The sequence below is a fragment of the Zonotrichia albicollis genome, chromosome 3 (assembly GCF_047830755.1).
Source record: "Zonotrichia albicollis isolate bZonAlb1 chromosome 3, bZonAlb1.hap1, whole genome shotgun sequence".
In the NCBI taxonomy this organism is placed as follows: Eukaryota; Metazoa; Chordata; class Aves; order Passeriformes; family Passerellidae; genus Zonotrichia; species Zonotrichia albicollis.
This window is the reverse complement of record NC_133821.1, coordinates 53,945,690-53,964,800: the sequence shown is the minus strand read 5'-3', so window position 1 is coordinate 53,964,800 and position 19,111 is coordinate 53,945,690. Positions and strand designations below refer to the sequence as shown.

The window sequence follows — 19,111 nt, the reverse complement described above, 5'->3', positions numbered from 1 at the left end:
TTGAGCTTATGAGAGCACAGAATTTGCAAGTTCTCACCTCTTCCTTCCTTCCTTCTCAAGCCTCTCAAATCAAGATGCCACAAACAAACCACTTTCGTGCAAGTGCACTGTTTTATGTAATTCAGAACTGCAAAATCACTTTCTCCAGTACCTTAGCAGGCATCAGCGTGAGATTGTCTGACAAGGGATCCAAGGAGACCTGGTGTTGACTTTTCTGTACAACAAGAACCTTTACTCTCTAAATAAGATAATTATCAAGAGGGTGTTTGTGCCCATTCTTGTTTTCGGGGACTCTCCTTTCTCTTTGCCACCATGACTCATAAAACTCATTAAGCCAGAGTATGCCTAGCAGAACATTTAATTACACAGCAGTTGCAGGGTAGTGACGGAATCTATGTTTAACAGGCTGACAGCAAGATGGCTTTATCTACAAAGCTGCTTAGATGTCAGTATAGCCAGTGCCATCCATAAGGCTGGGCAAGCCATACCAGGCACCAAACCAGCAAGGAGGAAGGTAAAATTTGTGCCAGGAGTAGGCTCAAGACACTAGAGATTTGCATAAACAGTCTGAAAACCGGCCTGTCATCACCATGACTAGGGCAATGTGTGGAAACATTATCTGGTAAATCAACAGCCTTGCACTGCACAGTGACCTAGATAGGAAATACGATGCAAGAAGGGAGAAGGTGAGACTGTGCACTGTTGTAACACAAAAATCAGCTTATTTGCTGCTGCATTTACTCTACCTATGAGTTCAATAGTCAATAAACCACTTGAAAACAAGTTCTAGCCTCTCCCTTCTTTCTCAGACTCTCTCACAGCAATACAGCATGCAGCCAGACTAATTTATGAACAATTTATTTCAGTAGTTAGCAAAACGTTAACAAAATATTCTTAAAACCACTGTACACATGTCAGGTATGGGTGCACAACTTCAAGAGTACAGCCTTAGGGTGTCTGAGAAGCTGCTCAGAGAGATTACACCAGCACTGGAGTGACTCCTTCTCTCTTGTGTGTGTGAACAGGCTTGTTTACATGAAGAAACTCTTTCTATTGGGGCCTTGGAGATTGCAGTAGACGATTCAGTTGCAGCAGCCTGGGATATGTGAGAACGACTTTGCTCACTGGAATAAAAAAGCAAAGGGAAGTTTTTGGGAGTTAATGCATGACACTGTTAGAAATCCCCTCCCATTTGTACATTTTGTCCCGATTACTTAGAAGCCGAGCATGACCAAGTGATTTGTCATCAGTTTTGGTTTTGTGAGGTTTTTCTCCTTGTAATTTACCTTACAATTAGCACTTTGTATCATACATTCTAGCTCATCTAAAGGGCTGGTCTTAAAATTCCACCATAAAACCTCAGCACACTAATAGAAGTAAACTCTGTTCTGGTACAGAAAACACATCTCCCTCACCTTTAAAGAGATTAAGAAATTGTAAGCTTTTTTAAAGAAATTGTAGCTGGATGATACAGGAAGGCAGAGGAATGACAGCCTTGTAGGGCAGTGGCTCAGTTTTCCTATATTATTATTATTATTATTTCCATATTGTTTTTACATCAACAAAATTAAGGTTTCTCTTAACTCTGGAACTCTGCTGGCAGGAAGAAAAACATTTAAAGATTGCATACAAAGGTCTTCGAGATCAAACAATAACTTATCTATAGACCACCGTTCAATATGCAGTCTGTAAGGAGGAAAATAGTTTGCTTTCATTTTTTCATTCTTCTGTAGACAGAATATTGCCTCCAAAATTAGCCTTGTTCACTCCAAATTAGTGAGCTTAGCCAAAATTAAGCCTCTTTTTTATATTTTCAGGTTTTTTCTCCCCAAAAGTAACCAAACAAGTAATGGAGTATGCCACTTTCAAATGCATAGTATACAAGACTTTGATATTGCCATGAGGCTGAGCTATCAGAAGTCAGAGCAAAATTTTCCTTTTTCAATACAATTTTTAAAAGTTATTTATTTAGAAAATAATACATGAAACTTTACCCAAACACAACTTCTCCCCCATATTTAAACTCTAGCTACATATTGGAAAATACAGTGCAGCTAAATTTTGGAAGACAGTGCTTTTTAATCGCCATCACAATCAAGGAACTTCCCTACATTAATGAAAAGGGAGAGTGTTAGGTCAGACTCTTCTGGTTTCTGTAACAGTCACCTGGTTTCTTTCTATATTTACATATTTTTCAGAAACTAAATTCCAAGTGTTTTGCCCTTGGGACTTCATCTAGAGTTATGTTTGTCATTACTCTCTCATATATTACCACACTCATGACAGTCCATCAGAAAAATGGAATAATTTCTACATGGTGAACTACAGCATGTATTGCTGTATTCACTGGTCCCAGTGAAACCATTTCTCCATTTGTGGTGGAGAGGGAAGGATCCACTCTTCAGGAGTGTTTCTTGACTGATTGAGGCAGGTATCTTTTTTTGTCATTTCCAGCTGACGGTCACTGTGGCTTCATTTTCCACACTGCTGCAGTACTCTCAGTATAGCATCTAAGGGAATTTCTCCCTCCAAACACATTTTTGGGAAGAGCCTTATATCTTAATTATTCTCCTCTCAAGCTGTCCTCACACCTCATCTCACAATGAAGGGGATCCTGTTCCCCTTCCTGGTTCCACCACACTGCTCCACAACTCTGCTCCCTCTGCCTCCATTGGAGCTCAGCACTCCCCCACACAACACTGCAAAACCTCCTCAGGGATGAAGACCTCCTCTATTTATAGAGCACTGAGGCTAGATGAAAGTTTCCAGGGAGTTTTCTGGAAGAGCTCACATCTAGCTGCTCTCCTTACAAAGGGAAACAAGCTTCCACCTTGCTTTAGAGTTTTGCCCAGCTCTAACAATCACTGAACCTTTGCAGTACAGTATGTAGTGCACCAGGCATGTGTTTGATGTTATATTGGCATTTATGAACCTCTGAAAACTTTTCTTCCTGACATGCTTGGGGCAGATTCTCTACCAGGAACCCATATTCTCAATTGATTTTTGTCCTAGGTCTGTGATTCAGAGCTGTCTTAAGATAACAGAGAAGAAAAACTGTTTTTAGCTTTGTGCTGCAGTTTTTCCTTAAAAGATTAAGGCTGCTATTTTAAAATAAAAAAATAAGATTCCATTAACAAATGCACTGCTGCACGGTGCTCCACAAAGATGTGTTTCAACATTTTTTTACTCGTGTCACAAGTTAAATACAGAATATAGTGGATAAATAAAATATTTAAAATAGTGGATAAATGGCTGTGGCTGTAGCTAAAATAAGGTAGGAGTCAGGCTGGGTTCACAGGGGGGCAAATCCACAAACAGTCTGCACATAAATGAGCAAGCCTCTGAAACTGATAAGTTGCTGTTTTAAAAAAAAGAAAAAGGCAGCAAGTCTTTGACTACTTCTGCCCACAGCACATGGCTTTTATTGGAGGATGTGTTTGCACAAAGGGAGGAGTGTTGCCTCCTACACAAATTTCAACAATCATTTGAACAATTCGGTAAATAGATGAGGACAGAGTCTTCATCTCTTGTATGCCTGTCCCCTCCAGTCAGAAGTCAATCACACAGTGAGGAAGCTCTAAACTAAAGGAGAAATACTTTTTAGGAATCTGCTTTTTAATGAAAACTCCTGAACATGGTCCTGACATTACCAACAATCCGAGGGTAGACACATACACACTGATACAAACAAATGAACAAACAACAATATACACCCAAAACAACAACAAAAAACAGAATAATTCCAGGGAGAAAATATAACCTAATGCAACAGGAGTGGAAAAAAAATGAAATCCACCTCCTGACAAGATAAACATTATCATCTTCCCTTGTACTCTAAGTGGATGAAGAAGGAGCGAGTTGCTTCTTGACCTGTTTTTTCTTCTGCATAAAAAGGAAAGGCCATTTCTTCTAGTACCAATAAAATGCCACCTTTGCTCTAACTCACTAATTAGCTGACTGGAGGAGCAAGGAACAGGTTCAGGTGACTCAAACAGTGACAAGCTGATGCAGAATGATAGCAAGACTCAATCACAACCCAGCACTAATTACAGCTCTGTAGCACATACTATCACTGTGAACACAAAACAAGGATGTTAATAATACAAATTTAGCCACTCACTTACACAAAATCCTTGTAAGCTTAATTTTCCAGGACTTAATATTTCACTACTGCTTTGTAAAAGCTCTCCAATGTACAATTCCAACATTATGTTTCAGTGGATTCATGAACAGCATTGTGCCATCTGAATGCCCACTGAAAGAGATAAAATGAGTAGTGTCACTTTAGATCATGCAGGGAGAACAATTTTTGTGATATAGGAATTTAAATTCCTGTATATCCACTACTAGCATTCCTGGTTTATAAGTATCTGTCCTTGGTATAAGTTGCTTGGGAAGTACTTTAAAACATGATTAAATACCTTGCTCTGGTATTAGTCAAAGAGTATTTGCAGAGAGGATAGGAAGAATAAGACAGAGAACACCATCATAACGAGTGTGCATCAATATCACAAGTTTTAATACCAAATGAGTTCAGTTCTAAAATATCAATAACTATTATCATCAACAGCCAGAACCTTTCAACTACTAAAACCTGAAAAGAAAAACAAAGAAACAAACAAAAACTTACAAAATTGGAGTCCCTGGCATGCTGTTTGCACCATCAATAGCCTGAAACACCTCTCCTTGCATCCTCAGACAGCAGTATCAGGTGACACTAGCCATTATCCTGTCTTGGTACAAAATACCCTGCCCTTTGCATCTGCTGATTCTCTCAATTCAGTTTCAAAATTAAAAGCTTCTCTTCAATCAGAGAAAAGAGAAAGTAGAAATGGATCAAGTTACATAATCTGAAGTAAATAAGAGTGAAGTTACATGACATGACCGAGTCAGCTTACTATTCTGACTTGGGTGGTCCTGCTTTTCCCTCCCAAACTCCTGGCCCTGCTGGTCCACACCCTCTCTTACACCACATCAAACCACTTGGTAAGCTGATCCAACTTGTTAATCCAACAGAAAACTACTCTCTGGAACTGACTCACCAAAGGGCTTGACAAGAGCGATGCCAAGGAGAAAGGCTCTGGAGGGAGCAGAACCACCCCTTCTGGTGGCAGCAACTCAACACTGTGTCTTAAGTGAACCACAAGTGAAGAAAGCCAGAGAGGCACAGAGTAAGGGCACTGTATCTTTGCAAAAACAGACATCACAAAGCCCTTGGGATGGGATAGACACTGAAGGGTGCAATGGCAGGAGAGCAACAGGACACTGGATTGAGTTATGCATCAGAGGGGGGCATGGGAACACAGGCACTGTCCTGGCAGAAGGAAGAATGGCTAGTGACAGAAAACACAGTACTGAGCCACCTGGACTGCAGTGGCTCTTTGGGGCTCAGGCTCACAGTGCTTTTGTCTGCCTGCATCTGTAGCCAGCCCTGGCAAAGGTGAGCTCTTTGGGGCAGATGTGCTACTTTGACAGTTTTAACAAAACCTGAGCTATAATATTGAATCTCCATTGTTCAAGAAAAGAGGGAGGATACTATTGTTCACTCAAAAAACAAACAAAATGCAGTTCCTTGAGAAGCCTGTCCCCATTCTTCTCAAGGAACTGCCTCATCAAAAAAGAGAGAACAAAAATCAAACCACTAAGTGTTATTAAGGAATACCACCTAGTCAAGTCTTATCAGCTCAAAACCTCACTTGCTATTATCTTTTCCTTCCTCTCCTAAATTACTGAGACAGGTCTCTCCTTTCATAGCAGCAGATCTTTTAAGATCACCATTTTCTTGGAATCTCCCCTACTTGCACAACTGCCTCTATAAGAAAAAGAGTTTACGGGTTCCAGAAATTATGCTAGTCTTCTGGAGACAGGGAAAAAATGTCCAGGTTTTCAACAAATTTGTCTTCATAGTTTTAAGGAACACTTCTTGAGTTCCTCTCTTGAGCTCTGGGTAACTGTTCATAGGCAATCAGAAAAATAAATGAAAAAAGTGGAGTCGTTGTAACTCATTAAATAGCACCATATATTGCAATGCATGAACTGAGGTATTCTCAAGCTTTCCAAACCAAGGTACAGAGGGCAAACTGTCCTTGCCTACACCCCAGGGCATCCCTGTTCTCTTTTCCAAGTACAAGACCAGGCACTGGCAGAAGTATGAACTACGTGCCTGGCAGCCGAAAGACAAGGAAAGAGAAAATATGATGTGCAATAAATCAGGTACACACAAAATAATCGTGGCAGGTCACATCATCCTAACACTGCTCGGCATTGTTTCCACCTTAATGATCTTTCAGCATGTCACCATGCTGAATCATGATGACAGAGAGGCAGGAAGCACATATCAGATGCAGAATGAACAGGTCTTTTTGTGATTGTGCTGCTATGAAGCACTGGGCTTTCTTTATGTTGGAGTCCTCTGTTCTCACTCTGGAAGACTTTTCTGCAGAAAAATCAAGAAAAAATTCTGGAGCAGTTCAGATACATTTGACCTACATACAGATAAAACAGGAATCTCTCACTTTTTTTGCCCTCAAAACTGCTTATTGCTGTATCAGTGAGTGAATTTCAAATGGGTTTAGAGAGTGTTCTTTAAAAGTAATTTTCTGTTCATAACTGGACTTTAAGCACCCTGAGGGCCTGCTGGCTTGCTTAAGTTAGAGGCCAAAAATGTACATAATTGTCAATCTTTAGCAAGACAGGGAGTTCTTTTCTAACCAGAGCCAGAAATACTCCCTCTGGAGAAATCTCACAAACAATGTGAAAAAAAGCTTTTGAACTTTCCATGGTACAAAGTTTAAAATGAGGACAAAACTGGAATGAGTTGGTCTTGAGGATTTTCTAAGCTATGCTGCATTTCCATAGCTTTACAGATACAGACATCTGGAAGCAGAATTTTCAGCTTAAAAGAAGAAAAACCCATTGTTTTGTATTTAACTGGCATAATTAATTTTCCTTAAATGTGAATAAAATTATTACTGTAGACAAAAATTTTAATATGTATAAATTTCTCTGGATCAACCCTAACCATATTTTGGTATAATAAAAATAGGCTATATTCCAGGATATGAAACTGCATATAATTTCAGACAGATTCAGGGACAGCAAAACCAATTTTAGTTAAACAGCCTGGAGGAATCTCATAATATTCAAGACAGTATTAAACAAGTTTACATAAAGTAATTGAGAATAATCCTTATGATTTAGTCCAACACTTATAAACTCAGATTATAATGACAGGTTTTTTCTTTTAAACATTAGACCATTATGATATTCTATCACTTTAATTTCAGCAAAAACTTTTACTGAAACTCTATAATGGCATCAACTAAGCAGAATGAAAGATGGTACAGGGTGCAGCAAGATTTTCAGAGCTCTAAGCCAAATTCTCTGTTGTCCCAAGGGCCCTATGCCACTTCATACTGTGGAAAACACCAAGTTCCTGGCATATCAAAGCCTGGATCTTGAAAAGTTCTGAGATCCCTTCAGTTGTGCTGCCCAAGTGACTTGAAGGACCCTGTGTTTGGTCATGGGCTCCTCTGTAATGGCTGGCACTAGTCCTGCCAGGCAGTAATCCCACACCTACTGGGTGACCCTTTCCTTGCCTTCCAGAAACAGGGGCCAGGGGAGCTATCTGGGAGATGAATAAACCATGCTAACCCTTTGAGTACCTCAGGAAAAGAGGGTGCATTCAACAAAGGAGCACTTGCATAGCCTTGTGGATGTACTCTGTACACTTTGTCCTGATTAGAAAGGAAGTGAGCTTGACAGAGAATCCAACTCAGACAAACAGTTCTGTCCTTTAATTTGGAAAATCTGCAACCTGTTACAGTTCACTTGCTAGTATGAAAAGCAAGCTTGAAAAATGGTACTGTTGAGACCAGTGAATAATGGTTTAAGTGGAATAGCAGCAGTCAGGGTGAAGAACATGGTGGAGTGGTCTGGGTGGAGGAGAGCAAATGCTACAAGCCCCCAAGTTCTGACTTTTAATTATGATGCTGTTGGGGACATGCATGTGTCTCACTGATGCCTGACACTACCACCCACCTCAGGAGCACAGGCAGTTTCCAAGAGGCCTTCTGGCAGCAATGAAAAGCTTAGCCTGGAGTCCAAGCACTTTTTTCCCCATTCACAGTGAAACAATCTCAGCATGAGATTACTTTTCATTTAAACTTTATTTCTGAACTGACTTTGTAACCTCCTATAATCTTGTTACTCTGCATTCCCCTTCTCCCTGGACTTTGAAGATTCTGTTTTGGTTGCTTATATAATCTCAGTGCTGCAGTACACAAGCTAGCTAAAGCATGCTATAAATGCAGCTATTATTACTACTTAATAAAAACAGAAGAGTTATTCATTGACCAAACCTTTTTTTCCCCCCTTTCTAATAAACATATCAGATCCATATCTAAGTGGTGATAAAAAACTATGACCTTGCACTAAGTTTACCCCATAACATCCTCATCACGACTGGTATTTAATTTTAAAGACTTTTCATTGCGTTCTCTGCAAAGCAGTATGTCTCATCATTACCTAGTTACCAGTAAAGCTTTTTTCCAACATTCACTGACACAGACAAGAAATTGGCTATCTTAGAAAGGCCACTTATGGGGCCAAGTGAAGAGCGACCAGCTGAAAAGAAAAAAAAAAAAAAAAGAGAAGGAAGTCCTTTCCTCCTCTGTTCTGGCAACCATCATATGGATCATTTTACTTAGTATACCACATGTTGCTTTTTGTTGTGCTTTGTCCTTACACTGTCTTTTAAGGCACAAGTTCTTTGGCAATGAATAGAGTCTTCTATGCTTGGAAAACATTTCTAGCATGTTGCAAACACTATTGTAATATAACTACTCATTGTCCTCCTGAGTTTCCTTACCACCACTGCTCCTCAACAGAGCTTTGTCACTTGTTTTACAGTTCTACATTAAGTTTTGTGTCACTGGTGTAGTGCTGCAATAATAAGGCAAATGCTTCATACACCCAAAGATGGATTTTGTTGAAGTTGGTATTTCTGTTAACCATGCTGTGAAACACTATGATGTCAAGACAACCTGAAGTAGCTTAGCACATTAGCAAATGTGAAAACTAAGACCTTTAATTATATCCCAAAAGACATGTGGAAAAGAGAGGGAAAGAACAGAAGACTTTTGAAGCCAAATTAGCCTGTAAATTAATAACTATCATTAGATTTTAGCCAGGCACCATATTTGTGCCTTGGTCTCTTTCCTAGTTGTTTCATGGTTGGATGATTGAGTTTCAAGTCTGTGACTTTCATCTCCATTGTGTTTGCTGAAGGAGTACACAACAAATACAAAAGATCTTTAACTCTTCAGTTTCTATCTGGCAGAATACCATTGTATGCATTTCTCAAGTTTTTGAAAATAACAGCCTTGACTTTCTTCTCATTTAGCCCAGTTTAACAATGCTACAAGTCCAAGGAAATCAGCTGAATGAATCTCTTCTTAAGGCATGCTAGAGTAATGCCTAAACCTAGTATTTTTGACATACCTCATACACCTATAGTTGAAGGAAAAACTCTCATTACACATATGTAAAAATCTGCCCACTTCATGCACTGGATTTAAAACTTGGTTTTAGTCCACTTTCTTCTGCCCTTACCACAAAGAAATTACTAATCTGGAACTTTGATTTTAGTTTCCATCTTTTCCAGTTCATTTGCCACCTTGTTTTTCCTTTGGTGGTTGTTGTTGTTTTTAATTCTCCCTTGGAGCTCACTAGTCATATTCACCTTGAAATTTTATCCACTGGGCTTTCATGACCTTGTCCTCTGAGTACTCCTTTTGCCTTTCTAATAATTCACCCTAGTTTTCCTTCTCATTTTTCATGTATGTTCCACAAGGCACTTGTAGCCTTAGTACACTTTGTTTCTCCTGCATTCTTCATAGAGTACATTCAGTGCCTAACATTTCTTGAAGTTCTATTACTATGCCAATCAATCCTAAATCCAGTTCTATAGAAGAGATAAGAACTAAACAATTTTTTTATTAATTGCATGCATAAAGTCATGTCACTATAATACAAGTGTATTGCAGTGTTACACCTCACAAAAGCCTGTGAGAAGCAAAAGCATTAGTATTCCTCTTCTACAGTGGCAGAGAACAAATCACTTATCCAATGTCACGTGAAGTCTTGGGGCAGCCTCTGGGTTCATTTCACCTTTCTACCTCAAGATCTGTATATTGGGTCATGTATATTACACTTGGGCTTTAGAATGCATTTGCTTAACTTACAGGCAGTGCAGACCAATGGCATGTATCGTGTCTCACCAGCCCAGCCCACAGAGCAAAGATTTGCTGTCTGTTCACAAATGGTTCTCTGAGAAGATGGATGGAAGAAGATCCAGCCCAGGAGGAATAATTGCTCTGCCTCACTACACGGCTCTGATGCATCAGTCACTGTGTTGGGTTCTACTGCTGGAAACTCCACTTTCCTAAACTATACCACAAGCAAGCAAAGCCATGGTTAATTGGATCAGTGGAAGCTTAAACATCACCTCAGAGGAGTCCAAATGCCCATGTGGCTTTTGGCAACGGACGTGACCGAGCTGAGACCTTTGTCCCTCTACCAGCACCGCTCTGCCAAACGAATTTCCTTTTGCCCGTCAGGGACTTTGCCACGTTCATCACAGCACAGGCCCCAACTCCTGGGCTCGCCTTGTTTTGGCAGCTACATCAGCTGGCTCTTTCTTCCTGCTTTTTGCTTTTTCATTTCTTAATCACCTAGTTCCAGCCTTCACTACCACAACGTTAGGCGGGACACAAGCCACGTGTTATTTATGAAGGAGACAGCACATGTCTCTCCCGCTCTACCAGCTACCCGGCGGGAGTATTTTGGGGCCTACGGGAATGACAAAACCCGGCTCTCCACTGTAGCCAGGTGCCGCCGCCGCCGCCACCCTGTCATTGAAGCCACAGCGCCCAGCTTCCACGTCCCCCGCCGCTGCCCGGAGCTCCCGCCTCACCTGCGGCAGGCCCACACCCCCGGGGCCGGCGGGCAGCTCGCTACCGGGGTCACGGGCACCCTCAGACTAGCGACCTGCCCAGCGACGACGGGGCGGCCCCGGCAGCACAGACCAGTGACATCCCCAGCAATTTCCCCACTGTCCCTGCCGGAAAGGCCGCGCTGGTCATAGCGGGAGAAAGGCGCCATCCCCACGAGATCCCTCCGGCCCGCGGCCCGTCCGTGCGCCCACGACCGGAGCGGCGCCTCCGAGCCCCTCATGCAGCGGCGCGGAGGACGCGGCCGGCTCCGAGCCGGCCCCGCCCGCCCGGCCACGCCCGCCTGACGCGCCGGCGGCGCTGGCGGGCTGGAAGTGGCGTACGTGCACAGCGGGCCTCTGGAGTGGCGCCTCCTCCTCCTCGCCCCGGCAGAGCAGCGGAGGCGCGGTGGGTAGAGGCGGCGGCCGCGCCGGCCCGTGCTGCACCGGGCAGAGAGGCCGGCGGGGAGCGGAAGGCAGCCCCTCACCGCGCCGCTCCGCTCCCCCTCGGCCGTTCCGCCGCCGGTGGGGCGGCGATGAGGCGGCGCTAAGCAACGTTAGCGGCGCAGGGAGGGCGGCGTGGGCCCCCGCGCGCCGGAGGAGGCCGCGGGCCGGCGGAGGCGGAGGGCGGCGGGGGCCGCGGCGGTGCCGGAGCCGGGCGGCCATGATGCAGTAAGCGCTCCCTCCCTGCGCGGCCGGGCGGGGGCCCGCGTTAGCGCCGCTCCCGCCCGCCTCCTTACATAACACGACCCGGCGGAGCGGGGCAGCGGCGGCACCACCAGCGCCATGGCGAATGACAGCGGCGGAGGCGCCGGTCAGGGCGGCCAGGGCGAGAGCGGCAGCGGCGGCGGCAGCAGTAGCAGCAGCAACAACAACAGCAGCAGCGAGCGGGACCGGCAGTACTGCGAGCTGTGCGGGAAGATGGAGAACCTGCTGCGGTGCGGGCGCTGCCGCAGCTCCTTCTACTGCAGCAAGGAGCACCAGCGCCAGGACTGGAAGAAGCACAAGCTGATCTGCCGCGGCGGCGGCGCTGCGGCGGCTGGAGCGGCAGGGGGCGCTACCGAGCCCCACGGCGGGCACCCCCCGCCGCCCCGCGCCCACGGCGGGGCCGCGGCGGGCAATGGCAGCCGGGCGGGGGTCGGGAAGGGCGCAGCGCCGCCGTCCCCGGAGGCCCCCGCCGAGGCCGCAACGCTGACCAACAATCACGTCGCCGCTGCCGGTGCAGCTGCCGGCGGTGACGCGGAGGCATCGGCCGGGGCCCAGTCCCCGTCGCCCTCTGGGGAGGCAGTGCTGCTGTACCGGGACAAGTCGAACCTGTACCCGAGCGGCGTGCAGGCGGGACCCGGTGCGGCCGCGCTGCGCCCCAATGGGCAGACCAAGTCGCTGGTGCCGCAGCGGCTGGCGCTGGAGTACATCGTGCCCTGCATGAACAAACACGGCATCTGCGTGGTGGACGACTTCCTCGGCAAGGAGCTGGGCGGGCTGGTGGCCGAGGAGGTGCGGGCCCTCCACCACACCGGCCGCTTCACCGACGGGCAGCTCGTCAGCCAGAAGAGCGACTCCTCTAAGGACATTCGCGGCGACAAGATCACCTGGGTGGAGGGCAAGGAGCCGGGCTGCCAGACCATTCGGCTTCTCATGAACAGCATGGACGATCTCATCCGACACTGTAATGGAAAGCTGGGCAACTACAAAATCAACGGCAGGACGAAAGTGAGTGAGGGAGGGAGCTGGGACCCCCGGTGCCGGCCTCCCCCTGCTCCTGCTGCCGGGGGGGCTGTGGCGGGGGGGCGGGAGCGGGACCGCGGAGCCGGCCCTTCCCCGGTGCGGGCGTGTGTGCGCGCACGTGTGCGGCTGTCTGCGGGGCTGCGTGCGTGTGCGCACGTCCGTCCGGCTGTCTGTCTGTCCGTCTGTTCTGGGCTGTGCTGAGCGTGTGCGCCCGCTGCCGCTCCGCTTCCCGGAGCCGACTCGTATTTGCGAGTCGTGTCCAGTTCTGGGCTCCTCAGTAAGAGAAAGAAGCTCCTGTCTTTCTCTAGAGGGTCACAAATATGATTAGGGGTTTGGAGCATCTCTGTCATGAAGAGAGACTGCGGGAGCTGAGCTCTTCTAATCTAGTGAAAAGAGGATACAATCTCATTAATGTATGTAAATATCTCAGGTTGATGTTAAAAAGACGGTGCTAGACTCTTCAGTGTTGCCCAGTGACAGGACAAGTAGCAGTCGCCATAAAGTAAAGCACAAGAAGTTCCACCTCAGCAAGAGGAAGAACTTCTTTACGTTGAGGGAGGCAGAGCACTGAACAGGCTGCCCAGGGAAGTCGTGGAGTCTCTGTCTGGAAGCATTCAAAACCCACCTGGACGCCTTCCTGTGTCACTTGCTCGAGGCGACCCTGCCGGGGCAGGAAGATGGGACTGGATGATCTCCAGGGGTCGTTTCCAGCCCTCACAATTCTGTGTCCCACGCCCGGCCGCGGCGGGACCCGCAGCCCCAGCGGGCCTGGGCCGCAGCCGGGACGGGCGGGTTGCTGTTCCGCGGGCAGCCTGGAGATCGCTCTCTGCTGGGAAGGGGCGAAAGGGTTTGTTTGCAGGTAAAAAAGGTGATCTTGTTTATGTGCCTGCGTTTTGTTAAAAACCACTTGATCTGGAAGCTTATCCTCTAGGTGATGAGCATTGAAATCGGAGTTCTTCCGTGTTCTCCCAAAAAACGCGGGTCAGACAGCTCTGCCCAGCTGTGGGAAGCAGGGGCTGGCTGCGGGGTGTCCCAGCAGCGGCGCTGGCTGAGGAGGGTGGAACCACTTGTGCACAGCGTTTGTAGGCTAGCATGAATGTGCCGGGTTTTGGTAAACCTTGGCTCAGGATGTGGCCTGCCAGGTGCAGGACTTAAAAGTGTGGTCAGGAGACTCGCACCAGTGAGTGAGTGCCCCGGTGACACAATAAACCCGCGGGTTACAGTGAGGTGTTGTGGCAGGTGGTGGAATCACAGCCATGGAGCAGGGTGGCTTTGGGCAGAGTTTTTATTTTACTCTCGTTAAGTCACTTTTCCACAAAAATCTTACTCTTTAGCTCTATTTCAAGACCAGAGAACTGAGTTAAAATCTCCTATTGTATTAGCCTAATTTGCGATTCCCTTCCAGTCCTTTAAATAAAATTCATGCCCTTGGTAGAGAACTAGTAATGAATATTCATCAGTATCTTTTCAGTTTAATAAAAAAAAGAAGGGTGAAGCCCCTTCAGACTTTGCTACCTCTGTTAAAGCATAAGGAAGTCAGTGAAATGGTAGGAGTCATCCTGCCGAGGTGGTTGCACTGTCACAGATGGACTGTTGTTGCTGCAGCTGCAGAATCTCAGCTGGTAGGAAGCTGCGGGAGGGAGGAAGGGAGAAACTGGACAGCAAAAAACAGCCCTGGATTTGTTCAGGGCACGGGAAACTCCCGTGATAAAGAAAAGAGGGTGGGAATTATTTTTTTTTTTTGTAATGCTATCTTTGCATTTCTTCAGTTGAAGCAGTACTGTGCTAAAACATTTAAATGGGAACATGGTGTAGAGTCCTCATAGATTCCTGCAGGACTTTGCTAAGGCAACTTATCTTTCAGGCAGTCTTAAGGCTTCAAACTTACACTCTAAAAATATCAGTGGTTTTGCTGGATTTCAGTTTTATGCAGCAAAAGGGAATACTGCTTCTGTTTTTCTGTGCAGTGGTATGCTTCTGTAAAGAATAAGTGCCAAGGCTTTTGGAGTAGTAATCCTCAATCATGCCTGTAATTCCTGGATCCCACTGTATTTTATGGTCTTTCTTGGTTTTTGAAATCCCTCTGTTGGGGAATCTGATCAGTAAGGGGACAGTACTTCACTCCTTGGTGGCACTGAAACGCATTACTTTGTCTTCTCACTTTCCCTTGTTTATTTCCCTGCAAAAGTCAGTGCTTTTAGTGTGCAGGAAAGCTCAGTTCTCTAAAATGCCAGCAAAAGCAGAATGAAAACTGTCATTCACTGTCAACCTCAGAGTTGAATAAACAGAAACAGATGATACCCAGAGTATCACTTCAAATAACTTGCATTGTAACCATACAACTTGTAACCCATTGGTGGTGTTGGCGTTGAACTTGCCATCACTTCTGTGGCAAGTGTCTGTTGAAGTGCACTTCAGCTGTCTAGAAGCAGTGTAGGAAAAAACAAGAAGAAATTGGTTTGAGGTGTGTATATATATATCCTGAATCTCTTGGCTTCTAAACCTGCCTGTCAGGGAAAAAGCTATGTTGTGTTAATAGGATCTCATTCAAGCATTTACATTCACCAGGGCCAGTCCACTAAGGCAAAGAACGTGAAATAAGGTAAAATGTTGACTGTGACCTGAGATTTTATATTTTAAAGTCTCTGGTATGTGTTTTCTCTAGGTTACCTGAGCCACCTAGAACCGATCTACTTAAACTGGTGTGGTTTTACCTAGTCCTGAGTGTCAGCAAATTACTCTCCAGCCTGAAAGATATAGCACTAGTTATAAACTAGCCAAGTACTTCTGAGGTGTGTGGAAACAGCAGCAAGTATAAGAGAGTGGCTGACTATTTACTCATCTTGGAAGTCCTGACTTACTGCATTCCTTGCTTTTGTTCTCTTTCTTTCCAGACTCTGCTTCCTTCTTTTCTCTAGCAGACAGTGGCACATACGTGCATATTTGTGCATATTTGAGCTCTAGTGTCTTTCTCCTACTTCCTGTTATTTTCTACTTTTTACTTCTTTGATCTTTTCATACATTCTCTTTTTTTTCCATTGTCTTATCAGTTGCCACATTTGTACATGCATGTATTTCTGTTTCTTGCCTATCCTGTTCTTACATGACTAGTGGAGGTAAAAGCGTGCTCATCAAAATCAGGAAAAGAAATCGTCCTGAATCTCCCCCAGCTGAGATGGTTTTTCCTCCTTCCCCATATGGAGCGTGAAGAAGGGGTTAGGGGTGGTGTCAGGTTTATGATTTTTTTGCTAGCTTTCTCTTTCCTGTGTGTTCTGGACTCTCTGATCTGAAGCTTACATCATTTATTGGTCATGGAGTAATACCGTGACTTCCCAGTTGTGGACTGGGTTCCCAATAATCACAGACATCTGATCCATCAGGTGTTCTTCTTTCTGCTCACCATTACACCCAGTGCCAGCCATCTCTTGAACCCTGACCTCTGCCTTTTGTAGGAAGGACATTAAAATAGATAATTTGACAGGCCCTCTTGCATCCCTTTAGTTTTTCCTTCATTCCTACTTCTAGAAACCTGTCAGGAGACCAATCCTGTTCAAATTGCTGCATTTTAATGCTCTCCTCTCTCTACTAGTATGCTAGTGACACCCATTGCTTCTCAACCACTTGTGGGTTAAAAATTTGCTTTATTTGTTACATATTGTGTAAACTTGCTTTTCTGCTTTTTCTGGCAATTGCTTGTTTCTTACTCTGGAGATCCTGGAGTTTTCTGAAGACCTAGGATTCAGACTGGTCTGACTGTGTCCTATTAAATTAGATTCTTTCAAAGTTAGTAATGCTCCTCTAGAAAATAATTCTCCAAGAGTGAGTGGATTTCTTGTACCTTGCTCTTAGCTTTTTTATAAACTGGACAGAAGACGCTCTCTGCTCTTGCCACTTATTTATGTTGCAGCTTTTCTACAAACATGTTGGATTAATGTTACCAAGGAAAAGTAAGATTTATGGGTGTTCTTTCCACTGTATCTTATTCTACAAAATATAACTGTAAGCATGTGTGACAGTAAGAAGACAAATGAGAAATAAGAGGGAATAAGAATTTGGCAACCAAGCAGGACTGGAAAGTGATGATGATACCAAGACTGTGGTAGAAGAAAGGAAGTAATCACAGGGGCAGGTGTGCAGATCAGCTAAGTCCTGCTCTGGTTGAAGAACCCAAGAGCTGGGACTGGAGATCTGGGCTTAGGAATGTCTGTAAAGTGGGGGGCTTTGCTTCAGTTTGCTTGTGGCATGTGTGATTGATTACATTGATCCTCCTGTGTTGTTCTGGAGATCATTTCACTATCACATCCTGAATGTATTTCTTGGTAGAAAGCTTACTGATGTAATTGGTTCCTAGTGAATGACCTCATGTATGGCTTTGAATTTGCCACTGAGTTGTGGGAAAGTGTGCATAGGTCTCTCTCAGTCTCCCAGTACTCATTTGTGTTGCTTGACCTTGATACAGAACGTGACCAAATGCTCATCCTTATCTGTTGGTTGTTTCCCTGACAGCAGCACTTTTGTTGGTGATGTTGTTTTCTTGTAGATGACTGTGCTGTCTGCAGAAGATTGTGTGGTGATCCATGGATACACAACAGCCCACACATGGTTCTTGGATATACTCGAATCTCTGTTGGGGTAGAGCCCTGACATGTGATGACTATAGTTTTCTATTTTTATTCCTTATATACAAGCCTTTTGGGTCCCAGGTGAAGGAGGTGATCAGAAGAGTGACTGGGGTTTCTCCTGCAAATGATCTTTTGATGGAGAAGCTCAGCAAGATCCAGAAAATACTCTTGTTTACAGCCAACTTTAGCATTGCTGAGATTCTGACAGGTTCTCCTACTAGAGAAAATTACAGAGATATGCTGGTTTCTGAGAGGAGCTGTGTGGCGATTGCACCTTCCAAGTGTGGTATAAATATAGTGTGTCCAAGGATGGGGAGCACCACCTGTGACTGCTCGGACTCTCCACACCCCTGGGTGTTAGGCTGTAGTTCAGTGAACATTTTGGGCTGGCAGTGCTGGAGTAGTCACTCTTCTTTGCCAGCACAAGTATTTACATGGCCATCCTGTGAACTGGTTTGGGGAACTGATCCATCTGAAAAATAAACTGGCAAAAGAAGTGCTCCTGGTTCAGTGTTCGGATGTTTGTGCTGGCACAGAGGACTGGCAGATGGTGAGACTTTCTTTCAGCAGCAATGCAAATTTATGCCAGTTTAAAGTGTTTGCCAAAACTACAGCCTTAGTTTACAACTTGAGTCTGATTCTCCCAAAATTTGCCCTTGAAAATTCAAACATAGTTTAAGAAATCTTTGCTAGCTGTGTATTTTTTTTCTTTCTTTACTTTTCTCTTTTTGCTCTTCTATGTTCAATGTGAGACTTGGTTCTTGCCATCAGAAACACATACTTCTGTCCTCCAAGAATCTTTCTTACAACAATTTTATACAGAAACTTTGCTCGTCTACCCACCAGGTGATCCCATATAACGTGTACAGTCGAAACATGTATTTTCTCCAAATGAAAACTGATTTCCCCCATGCTCCCAGCTTCAAAATCAACCTGCTCTTAAGCTTTATTGGCTGTTCCTATCCCTTATTCTAGAGTTTTATTAGCATCAAAGATGTTCTTGACCTCTGTTTCAAGAGAGAGCTGGATTGGTGTCATTTGCCATGAACAGTGTGCTGCAGCTTGCTTCTGTTTGCTGCTGCTAAGGAAGGTTCCTGCTCAGCCCCATCTCCTTGTGCCAGCTCCAGTGCTTGTTCTTCTTGCTTTTCCAAGCCATTTTTGTCTGTAACTAGAGTTCATCCTTTTAGTTGTTACTGTTCTGGAGATGAGGAACCTGTGGTATTGTAGTTTGTGCTCATCAGTGATTTTGTTACCCTGTGGATAATTGGTTTTTTCCTGTCAGTGATATCAATGACTTTTTGACCGTGTTGCTACTTTGATGTTCTGTGCTGTCTCTTCTGCACAGAATGGGCTCATTTAATACTGCCTGAGAATCAAGTGGGATGCTTCTCATCATAGCTGTACAGCTTGAGAGGAAGAGCTGTCTTCCCTTCCCTGTGGCCTCTTGGACTGAAATTCTTTGCAAGTGATGTCCTGCCAAGTCATAGGACTGTCTGAACAGCAGTTCTCAGATCCCTGGGTTAGTTGTATCAGTAACCTTGACTGGTTGGTTGAGAGATGTTTTCCTTTTTTCTAAATGGTGCTTAATTTCTGAATAGGCTGCTAGCTATTTCCTGAAAAAATAAATTGGCAGCATATTATTCTCTTCTATGCTATTTACCATGTTCTTTAGATTTGCAATTCAGTTGGATAGCCTGTCTTGATTAATATCTGATGGTTCTTGGCTGGAACAGGCTAGGTTGCTATTGGACTTTTGCAGGATGCTCTCTTT

At 44.8% G+C, this 19,111-nt stretch overlaps 1 protein-coding gene and 1 long non-coding RNA gene across 2 annotated transcripts in view; one reads left to right on the top strand and one right to left on the bottom strand.

Moving 5' to 3' along the window:
• Nucleotides 1-842: 842 nt before the first annotated feature.
• LOC113459787 (uncharacterized) lies at nt 843-10,967 on the bottom strand. Its single transcript, XR_012579568.1, has 3 exons — nt 10,245-10,967; nt 4,125-4,255; nt 843-1,124 (listed from the first exon to the last, which is right to left on the bottom strand). It is a non-coding gene; the product is annotated as an uncharacterized LOC113459787 (long non-coding RNA).
• A 325-nt stretch (nt 10,968-11,292) lies between these two features.
• Nucleotides 11,293-19,111, top strand: part of EGLN1 (egl-9 family hypoxia inducible factor 1) — a 45,490-nt gene continuing 37,671 nt past the window's right edge. The window contains exon 1 of the mRNA XM_074537477.1: nt 11,293-12,703. Coding sequence (XP_074393578.1) covers nt 11,777-12,703 — 927 coding nt within the window. The 5' untranslated portion in view covers nt 11,293-11,776. The remainder of the gene's footprint in view (nt 12,704-19,111) is intronic.